The sequence below is a fragment of the Sapajus apella genome, unplaced genomic scaffold (genome assembly GCF_009761245.1).
Source record: "Sapajus apella isolate SASKATOON/1434 unplaced genomic scaffold, GSC_monkey_1.0 scaffold48, whole genome shotgun sequence".
In the NCBI taxonomy this organism is placed as follows: Eukaryota; Metazoa; Chordata; class Mammalia; order Primates; family Cebidae; genus Sapajus; species Sapajus apella.
Window position 1 is genome coordinate 666,371 of NW_022436988.1, and position 10,935 is coordinate 677,305.

Consider the following 10,935-nt stretch of genomic DNA (forward strand, 5'->3'; position numbering starts at 1 on the left):
CCCGGGGTGGGAGGGAGGGAGGCCGTGGGGAGGGGTCCCGGGGTGGGAGGGAGGCCGGGGGGGAGGGGTCCCGGGGTGGGAGGGAGGGAGGGAGGGAGGCCGGGGGGGAGGGGTCCCGGGGTGGGAGGGACGCCGCCTCGTGCCTCCTGCTGCGCATGCTCGGACTGCGCGCCCAGTGACCTCCCACGTGGCCGCCGGCGGCTCCCGGGTTGGGGCCAGGGCGGTCCTGGAGCTGGAGCCTCGCCTCCGCCTTCAGCGGCGCCCGCTCTGCCCGCAAACCCGGGAGAAAGCGGGAGAGGGCCCGAGGCGGCGCCGGCGATCCCGCTTCTTGGCTCGGCAGCGCCCGCGGGCTCCCGCGCCGGGTTCTGGTCGAGTAAACGCTCCGGGCGCGCGGCCATCCCGGTTAGAAGCCGTGGGCGCATCTGCCAGGAGCGTGGGAAAGATGCTGGCGCCTCCAAGGCTGTGCGCAGAGGACACCCGACGCCCCTCTGTGGGGCCAGCTGCCTCCGCAGGGCGAGGAGCTGCGAGGAAGCTGTTTCCGAGCTGCTGCCACCGTGGGCGCGCGGGCGGGCGTCGTGCGGGGGCAGCGACAGCGGGTTCCTGCAGGGACGAGGGTCCGACCAGGTGCCAGCCTCAGGGTCTGTTCCAGCCTGGCCCCTGCGCTTCCGGAGGAGGAGTGAGGCCACCTGTCACCAGGTGCGGCCTGCCCCACCCCATTAGTATTGCGATGTGCGGTTCGTCGCTAAAACGTTTTAGCAGGAGCCCTTGCTCAGGCCGGCTTGACGAAGAAAGAAACCTGGGCGTGCCCTCCTTCCGCGTCCTCATGAACGAGCATCACTAAGGCGGCTGGAGGGAGCCTGGCCGGCATCTTTAGATTGCCTTGTCCACCCAGAAGAGTGGAGACCATCTCCTACTCAGATTCTGGGCCTGTTCCAAGAAGTCCATCCACACACCTCATCAGCAAGCCTGACACCAACCCTCCTATCTGTTTTGAGCCCAGCAGCTTGGCCCGACCCTGGGATGGTTCCGAGCTGCTCAGAAGGTTCCCTGTCTTCTGCCAGCCCACACCTTTTCACCTCGGTGCCTGTACCTGTGTGCCTGGGTTCTCAGACTCACATAACACCCTTCAGACTGCGGAGGTGGTTTGGAGTAGAGGCCTGTGGGTGCAGCCCCTGGCCTGGAGGTTCTGAGCCCAGGGCTGTGCCCTATGCTCTACCGGGTGCAGCAACACCACAGAGGTCCCTGGCTGCAGGCTCTGCCTCATCCTCCCCTCCCTGCAGTCCTCTTGGCAATGCGGCCATACATCTAGGCTCACGGCTGCTTCCTGCCGTGCTTTGGGATGTGTACTGTAGACCCACATCTACCTTTCTTACCGAAGGCCACCTGGAAGGCCCAGGGCAAGAGAGCTAAGTGGCTGCAGCCATGGGAGACGCTGGCAAGGAGATTGGAGGGTGGAGGAGAGAGTGTCTTGGGTATTCCTCACCTCTTTCTCTGCCTGGCCGAGGGTCAGTGGCTCCTCTCAGGAGAGCCTACCTCCTGTTTGCTGGCCTGCTCCATTAGCTCCAGTTTTCACAGGCTCTGGGCTCCTGGGAAGGGAGCACCCCGCCTTTAGGGCTCAGGCCTTGGTGCTGACTGCAGCTTGTGCTGAGATGTTCCTCACTGCTTGGCTCTCATCAGCCCTGCCCACAAAGGCAGTTCATTAGACTAGCTGCAGTCCCCGATTTATACATAACAATTGGATCCCAGGAGTTTCTTTTTTTTTTTTTCTCCCCGAGACAGAGTCTTGCTCTGTTGCCAGGCTGGAATACAGTGGCACGATCTGGCCCAACTAATGTTTCTGTACTTTCAGTAGAGACAGGGTTTCGCCATGTTGGCCAGGCTGGTTTCGATCTCCTGACCTTGCGATCCACCTGCCTCGGCCTCCCAAAGTGCTGAGATTACAGGCGTGAGCCACTGCACCCGGTTTTTTTTTTTTTGAGACCAGGGTCTGGCTCTGTCTCAGGCTGGAGCGCAGTGGCACGATCTCTGCTCTCTGCTTCCTGGGCTCAAGTGATCTCTCACCTCAGCCTCCTGAGTAGCTGGAACTACAGGCGCTCGCTGGCATCCCTGGCTTTTTTTTTCTATTTTTTGTAGAGACGGGGGTCTCCTTGCGTTGCCCAGGCTGGTCTCAAAACCTCTGAGCTCAAGCGATCCTCCTGCCTCAACCTCCCAGAGTGCTGGGATTACAGTGTGAACCACTGTGCCCAACCAACATTTTAACAGCAGAGGAGGACATGAATTCAGAGCTGTATCTGTAAGAAGGTGAGAGAGGGGGAATCTTTGCTTGTAACTGGGCACGTGCCTTGCTCAGCCAGCCCTCGGCTGGTCCCCAGTTGGCCCCTCTTGGCCAGTAGGGGTCGCTGCCTGAAGGGAGATGACTCGTGTGGTTACGATCTGAGTCCGGCTTCCCCTTCGCAGTCAGCAGAGTGGCGCGGCGGAAGCGTGCTGGGCCCATAACCCAGAGGTCGATGAATCGAAACCATCCTCTGCTATGGACTCTCTCTTTCCTGCCTGGCTGGGTGGCCTAGTGGCCCCTCCATAATTCCTCCCCAGGCCCCAACAACATCCCTGTTCGTGTCAAGTGGCAGAGGACAGGCAACAGCAGCAGCAATCTGAGTGCCTATCTTGATGTGAGCCTACCCTGCAGCACAGCTTGGTCCCGAAAAGGGTGGCAGTGCTGTCATTGTCCTCTGCACTCCCTGGCTTGGGCAAAAATCCTCCTGGGAGCAGGGGGGGGGTGGTTTGTGGTCCTCAGTCTTCCTCTCCTGTGTGTCCCTCCAGTCCCTGCTTGCCAAGTGCTCCTGGCTTAGAGAACAGGGTCTGGCACAGACATGCATCCTTTGCCTGCAGCACTTTCGAGGCTTTGAAACCTCGCTGGCCACACTTAGCTCTGCTCCTCCACGTGGCCGAAGGTGCCTGCAGAGGCTGGCACCCTTCTGTCTGGCTACCTCCTGCCATCAATCACTCACCAGGGAACCCTCCCGATTAGGAACCCATCAAGTGTTTTCAGGAACTGCGTCTGCCAAAAGGGTCTGGCTGGATCCCCATCCTCCTTCCCCTCCTTCTTCTGAGGGAGTGGGCTTTTCTTTCCCTTTTAATGTTCCTTTTTTTTTTTTTTTTTTGACTCTGTCTCTCTAGTTTTGGTTAGAAGATCAAGGCCAGGTGCAGTTGCTCACACCTGTAATCCCAGCACTTGGGGAGGCCAAGGCAGGTGGGTTGCTTGAAGTCAGAAGTTGAAGACCAGCCTGGGCAACATGGTGAAACCCTGTCTCTACAAAAAACACAAAACTTAGCCGGGCGTGGTGGCATGTGCATACAGTCCCAGCTACTCGAGAGGCCAAGGTGGGAGGATATCTTGAGCCTGGGAGGTTGAAGCTTCAGTGAGCTGAAATTGCACGACGACACTTCAGCCTGGGTGACAGAAGACCCTGTCTCAAAAAAAAAAAAAAAATATATATATATATATATGTATATATATATGTATGTATATATAAAGGGCTGCAGTGTCATAGCCTTCTGGGTTGGCCACACAGGCTCCACTCCTTTCCCGCCCCGTTGACATCAGAAGCCGGAGGTGAGAACCTCCCTCCAACAGGAGAGAAATGCAGCCACAGTCCTCACTCCCTGCATGCCCCACCATCCCATGGACACAGTTGCTCATGAGGACAGCACCGACATCTCAAAGTGCCAGTGCTGCCGTCTGGCTGTCCGTTTCCAGACTGGCTTAGGGACAGAATCCTCAGGTACCAGAGCCCAGGACAGTGGCAAACACTGTGCTCTGGGCCTGGAGAGGACAAGGAGTGGCACCTGGTACATGGTCTTTCCATAACACAGCAGGAGGGCATGGGGAAATCGCAGGACACCCTGATGGTGGTTAAAGTCGAAGACAGAGGAGCAGGAGGATTCTGCCAAGATCCATGCGAGAGGAAGGCTTAGGGGGCAGCAGAGAGAGGAGTCGAAGTGTTACCTACGTAACGAAGACACACAGCTGGTCAGAGGCAGACCCAGCACACACCTCAGACGAAGGCCACATTGCTGCTCAGACACCAAAGCCTGCACCATAGCATCCGAAGGCAGTCCTGTGTCCTGGCTCAACGCAAGGTTGCCCGATTCCAACTAGGATACCAGGCGGCAAACACAGCCAGGCCTACACTTTTCTGCACTCCCTGAGGCCCTCCATGTGGCTGGGCAGTTAGGATGGGATGCATAGAGTCAGCAAAACGGGCTGACGGAGCTGTGCCACCCAGAGCAGAAGGTTAATGTGCACAAAGAGCTGGCGCTTATGAAAAGTAACTATAGCAGAAGTATTTTTGCTTTTTTTTTTTGGGACAGAGTCTCACTCTGTTGCCCAGGCTGGAGTGCAGTGGCATGATCTTGGCTCACTGCAACCTCTATCTCCCGGGTTCAAGCAATTCTTCTGCCTCAGCCTCCTGAGCAGCTGGGACTGCAGGTATACGCCATCATATACCTGGCTAATTTTTGTATTTCTAGTAGAGCCAGGGTTTCACCATGTTGGCCAGGCTGGTCTCAAACTCCTGACCTTGTGAGCTGCTCGCCTCGGCTTCCCAAAGTGCTGGGATTACAGGCGTGAGTCACTGTGCCTGGTGTTTACACCAGTGCAGATACAGAACAGACATCCTCTGGGTCCTGCGCACTGGGCACCTGTGAGGTCGACTGCTCCCAGGGAAGTTCCCAACAGCCGAACTACATGATTTCTATCAAGTTGGGGCATTACTGCCAAACTGCACTCCAGCCAGCAGCTGTGAGGCCTCTTCTTCTTCCTGAGCTGAATACTTAAAATCATTTGCCTGTTGGACAATTCACATTTCAACTTTGAAGTGTTCAGCCCTGGCACTGGCTCTCCTTGATTTCAAAACAAAAGGCTCACCCTCAGAAAGCAGAACCAGGATGACATGAGTGGACTAAGGGCTCCTAACCATGAGGCAAAGGTTGAACTGCTTTAGACAGATGCTCTGTTTGAAGTGGAAACATAAACATTGGGGCCCACCTGGAGGCCAGGTGGCCTTGGGCAAGTCAGCCCCTACCTGGGCGGCAGTTCCCTCCTCTTGACATCTCTGGCCTAGATTCGGTGTGAAGGTCACATGACTGTGGCAGGTGTCCAGACGCCTCAGTTGCTCAGCTCTGGGCCCGCAGATGGGGCCATGGGACACCCTCGAAGGCAGTGCACACCCAAAGGCTCACCCTAGATCCACACCCCAGGCAAACGGGAAAGCAGCGGGCGGGCACAGTGGACAGGCCATATGTAGTGCTAGCAACACTAAGGAAGGACCAATGTGGACGGTGCCCTGGATGCAGTGAGTACAAGCTCTCAGGCTAGGCAGAAATGGATTAGAAATTGGGGCTCTGCCGGTGAGACCACAGGCACCCCAGAGCAGATCTATTCACCGGGAGAGCAACACACATTCATCAGGTTGGACATGTTCGGGTCCCCTGCAGTACACCACAGCACCAGGGCACACACAGTCGCATCCCTACACAGTGGTGCCAGCGCGTCTCCTCCTCTTCCTCCTCATGCCAGGACCAGCCTAGCTCACCGGTGGACATGGGCCAGGCACAGCATCCCCACCTCACCAGCATGCTGCCTTACACCACATCTAGGTGCCTTGACCTGACCGCTCATATCCTTCCAGTTATAATGAAGGAAATGTCTTCACTTTTCTCCTGTGCAGAAGAAAAAGCACACAGCCCCCATGGCTGTAACCTACCAGCAAGGTTTCACGGGGACCCCGGGCACCTCATGTTGGTGCCCAGTCCCTCAGCCTGGCCTCCCACACAACCTGCAGGGGCCAGCTGTGGCACCCTGTCCAACAGTTACTGTGGGAGGTGATTTCTTCATTGTAGCTGGACGAGGGCGACCCTCCGCCAACTCCTGGTGTTCTAGGCCTGGTGAGCATCTTCCTGAAGGGAGAGAGAGGATTCTCCTGACTTCACACCAGGTGGCAGCTCAGGAAGCACAGGGCGAGGCCACCTGGCACGGCCATGGTGAGGATGGCAGTGCACCACAAGATGCAGCCCTGCCGGGGCAGTAGGCAGCTCACTCAACCATCCACTCAGACAGGCTGCAACTGTTTATTCCGGAATCAGTTAGAGGATGGAAACCCAACTGTATACAGATTGAAAACAAAGCAAACACACAACTGAACACAATATATCCAGGTACCCACCGAGACAGGTGCACAGGCACAGCACGCAGAGTGAGATGAAGGCAACCCAGTGTGCACAGGCTTTGCAGCACGGGGGATCGGAGGCCATCGCTCGAGTTCACCTAAACCCAGTGCTTCAGGACATCTCCAGCCACATCGACATCGTTTTTCCTGGGAGGAGTCCTAGGATGCAGCTGCACAGTTCTGTGAATTTTCAGGTGTCTGCCAGTTCCCTCACTGTTTGTGGTTAAACTGCTTTCTCTTTTAAAAAAATTATTTTGCCTGGCGCAGTGGCTCATGCCTGTAATCCCAGCACTTTGGGAGGCTGAGGTGAGCGGATCACCTGAGGTCAGTAGTTCAAGACCAGCCTGGCCAACATGGCGAAACCCCATCTCTACTAAAAATACAAAAATTAGCCGAGTGTGGTGGCGCGTGCCCGTAATCCCAGCTATTACAGTGGGTGAGACAGGAGAACAGCTTGAACTCACAGGCAGAGGTTGCAGTGAGCCGAGATGGTGCCACTGAACTCCAGCCTGGGCGACAGAATGAGACTCTGTCTCAAAAAAAAAAAAAAAAAAAAAGAAATGTTGTAGAGATAAAGTCTCACCATGTTCCTCAGGATGATCTCAAACTCCTGGACTCAAGCAATCCTCCTGCCTTGGCCTCCCAACGTGCTGGGTATACAGGCACCAGCCACTGTGCCCCGCCTCTCCTTTATTTTTAAGGCAAGCTCATGCCTGCAGTGCAGTGCCAGGATGGAGGGGGCTCCATCACCGTGAACACAGGGCTTCATGGCGAATGGATGGGCCAGGGCCGTGTGTGAGAAATCTGTCTGAAGAGAAGGGTGACAGGCAAGTGTTCTGCAGGAGGCTGGACCACCTGAATAGCCTCACCCACCTAGGGTTGGATGGAGCCTTTACCCTGACTCCCACCCCACGATGGTGCTGACAGGAAGCTGGGGCTCCCTCGCACCCACCCGGCTTATGCGGGCACCCTTCTCGATTCTCCTCTGCTGTCTGCCACCCTAGTCAGGCCTTCCTCCTGCCTTGATGCAAGTCCAAGTCAAAGACTGAATGTACACGTATGAGTTGGGGCCTGCGTTGCTGGGGTCCCCAGGGCCCTGGGTGTGGTCCAGGAGGGTGGTGACTGGCTGTGAAGAATGGGGCCTCCTGTTGTCAGAACCTATAGTTTTTCTCAAGAAAAACTGGAAATCCAGATTTGTATGAGTCTCCTGATTCCAAAAGGCTGACAATTATTAATGTTCTTGCAAAAACATTTTCAAGGAAAACATGAGTGGGTAAAAGCAAGAGCCAAACTGGGCAGGGATCTGGGACTGTGGACCGCCTACCCTAACAAGCCCAGGGACACAGGATGCCACAGGCATAGCTGGCCCAACTCTACCCTCACTCCACATCAAATCACCCCCGAGGCATGTACGGTAGGACCTCTGGGGGTCTTAGGTCTTCACAGGACACTGAGGCAGGTGCATCAGGAGGTCAGGAATTCTAGACAATCCTGGTCAACACAGTGAGGCCCACTAGAAATACAAAAATTAGCCAGGTGTGGAGGTGTGCACCTGTTGTCCCAGCTACTTGGGAGGCTGAGGCAGGAGAATCGCTTGAACCTGGGAGGTGGAAGTTGCAGTGAGCCGACATTGTGCCACTGCACTCCAGCCTGGGTGACAGAGCGAGATTTCATCTCAAAAAACGAAACATGTTCCAACCCCACACCCACTATGAAGATAGCACCACATGAAACTGCCTGGGGGGCCTCCCTCCCCTGGGTAGCAGGGAACTCTGAGAAACCAAAGTAACCCATCGAGCGGTTTACTGAAGTGTCTTTAATACTCCACTCAGGGCAGCCCCTCCCTCAGAGCAGCCCTAGCCCCAAGCGCAGCTGGAAGGCCTTGGCCTGCCTTCACCACTTGATGTCCAGGCTGTGTGCACCACGCTCCTGGCTCTGGTATGTGGTGTGCAGCACCTCCCGGGCCTTGGGAGAGTTGATCCCCTCCAGCCACTCCTGGTACAGCCCCTGCACGTGTGCACTGGACTCTGGGCGCCGCACAGGGATGTCGGCATAAATACCTTCCATCTGCCGAAGCAGGGCCTTATCTGCATGTCCTTCTGGGGTCTGGGCTTGGCCTCTGCCATTTAAGCATCCTGAAAGATAAACACAGACAAGTTTATCCTGGGCTCAAGTGATCTTTCTACTTTGGCCTCTCGAGCAGCTCAGACTACAGACACATACCCTCTCGCCTGGCTAATTTTTAAAATTTTTTGTAGAGATTGGGGGTGGGGGGTGTCTCACTATGTTGCCCAGACTGATCTTGAACTCCTGGCTTCAAGCAGCAATCCTCCTGTTTCAAGCTGGGACTAATGGTGTGAGCCACTGCACCCAGCCGGGATAGTCTTAAGGAAGCTTTTGCCTCAGAGGGAAGACAGTTTGGGAGCAGGAGAGGAACGAAGGGGACATGGAACACTGCATGGCCTAAGGCTGGGGCTGGGCCAAGGTCTTCCCCAAGGCCATGGGGGACAAGGTCCCAGACTCACAGCCCCCTGTGCTTCTCATTCTCACTCATTTACATCTTCCATAAAAGGCTTTACCTAAAGCCCAGGTTGCCAACCTTTTAGAACGAGGCTTTGTATGCAAATCTTGATTTGCAATTCTCTTGGAATTTGGCAAAAGCAGGAGCACAGGAATTGTGAACAAGCAGTTAAACCACTCCTGCCTGCACCACTGTGTGTTACTGTGCTGCGCCCTGGCTGGGGCTGCACCACAGGCAGGTGAGCTATGAGCCCAGCTGTGAGCCCACACACCCAGCACTGGCCTGAGTGAAAATGTGTCTCCTATCTATTAATGCTGCTTACTCTGTAGCATGTTAGATGCCATCACTCTTAGTAGCCTAAGAGTTCATTTAAAACAATCTGGAGCCAATTTCCTGGTTAAACTTCACTCCTCATGGGTTCCAGGGCAGCATCCTAGTTGGTCTCCAACCTCTACTTTCCCAGGGGGCTGGCTTGCACGCAGAGGCCCTCCCAGAGGCCCTGCTTCACAGCCATCTCCTGGTTGCTCCTCAGCCCAGCCATGGGACCCACTCTTCTGTGCCCCTAGAATGCTCAGTGAGGCCTCCAAGGCCACATGCTCCCCCAGAGCCAGTGCTTGCCTCTCTGCCCTCACCCTCCTCTTCTCAGTGCTGGTTGGGGCCTCCCCTCTTCTAGGAGATCCTTTGTGTTGAAGGACACCAGGGCAGGGTCTCCAGCTGCATCCCTGTCTGTGACCTGCCCAGGGGCCCCTCCCATCCTGTGGCTTCACACCTTGTCCCACTCATCTGCCATCAGTGGAGCCACTCCTCCAGCTGACCTGCTGCACCCAGCATTTCCCCTCAAGCCCCTTGTGGTGTCCCCCCGACTCACAATGGCACAGAGGTCCTCAGTTCCCCACCAGGGGCATAGATGGACCACATGGGTCAGGGGCAGGGGCTCCCTTCTTCCCTGACACTTACACCATCAAAAAGTCCTTCCCGGGGAACCCCGCCCATCCAGGCTTCCTCTCGTCCTCTCTCTCCCCCTGCCCCAGGTGGGCATCCTTCTCGCTTGCCTGGACAATCACAGCCCACAGTGGCCCACCCTCCCGCCACACACAGGCCCAGGCTGGGTCACACCCTTCCTGCTTTCACCTCTCACTGGTCTTTCCCGTCACTCAGGACAGAGCTGGCTTATCCTTGGCACCTGGCAGGAGGCAAGGGTGTTTCTTCCAGGCAGGGCAACCTTGACCCTTGCTGTTTGTTCTCCAAGCCTGCTGCCACAGGCTGACTCTCACCTGGTGCCACGTGGGGCCTCGTGAGGGGATATCCCCAAGACAATGCCCACACGCTACATGGGTTGAGGGAAAGAGTGAAACCAATGGAGCCCAGAATGTCCCAGCACAAGCCCCATAGGAGCATCCACACCCTACAGAGCTCTTGGGGCTGAGAGGCTCTGGGTGGCCAAGAGCGCTGTCTCTTTGGCGGCTGCAGGGCCAATGAGGCCTGAGCACCCTCGGGGGACAGAGCCAGGTGCTGCTCTTGGCGCCTCACCTCCAGCACAGGCAAGGACCTCCACAAAGTGGTATGGGAACTTGCCCTTCTTCAGCTTCAGGATCATGTTCTGGATGTTTCGAAAGCCATAGGCTACAGCAAAGCGTAACACCACCTCCCCGTTCTTCTCAAGGGTGACCTCTTGGAAGTCTTTGTTTCTACAAAATGAACACAGAGAATTTTGATCCGTCAAATCCTTTATCTGTCACTTGGCGAACAATTTCTAACATAAGTCTGGAAAGTCGGCAAAATAAAAGATCTGAATAAATACAAAAAAGGCCTTTTAACTGGTATAAACTCATAGATAAAACTAGCATGCACACATCCATGCATGCACGCCACGCACACGCGCTGACCACAGGCACAGACAGGCTGTGGATGCTGCCCCACACCTGAGGGCTCGGTAGGTGACCTCCTCCACATCCTCGTTGAACAGCTCCTTGGCCGCATGTCTGAAGATGTGTGCCAGGTGCCCGTCCGAGCTGGCTCCATCGTGGCGTGTCACCTTGTCCTCCTTCAAGTCTCCAAACCTCACCAGGCAGAGAAAAGACAAGTCCTTCGTGACTGCCGACAGTCACGGCAAACGCGAAAGCAGACTTCCAAAGGGCATCACAATCCAAGGGCGCCACCAAAGAAGCGAAATCCTCTACAGATGTT

The 10,935-nt window shown here is 55.9% G+C and overlaps 1 protein-coding gene across 3 annotated transcripts in view; it reads right to left on the reverse strand.

The window, feature by feature from the left end:
• Window positions 1–8,022: 8,022 nt before the first annotated feature.
• NARF (nuclear prelamin A recognition factor) overlaps window positions 8,023–10,935 on the reverse strand; it is a 30,121-nt gene continuing 27,208 nt past the window's right edge. For all 3 annotated transcript variants that reach the window (XM_032241202.1, XM_032241201.1, XM_032241203.1), the window contains 3 exons: window positions 10,671–10,808; window positions 10,279–10,436; window positions 8,023–8,362 (listed from right to left, as the gene is read on the reverse strand). In XM_032241202.1, coding sequence (XP_032097093.1) covers window positions 8,121–8,362; window positions 10,279–10,436; window positions 10,671–10,808 — 538 coding nt within the window. In that variant the 3' untranslated portion in view covers window positions 8,023–8,120. The remainder of the gene's footprint in view (window positions 8,363–10,278; window positions 10,437–10,670; window positions 10,809–10,935) is intronic.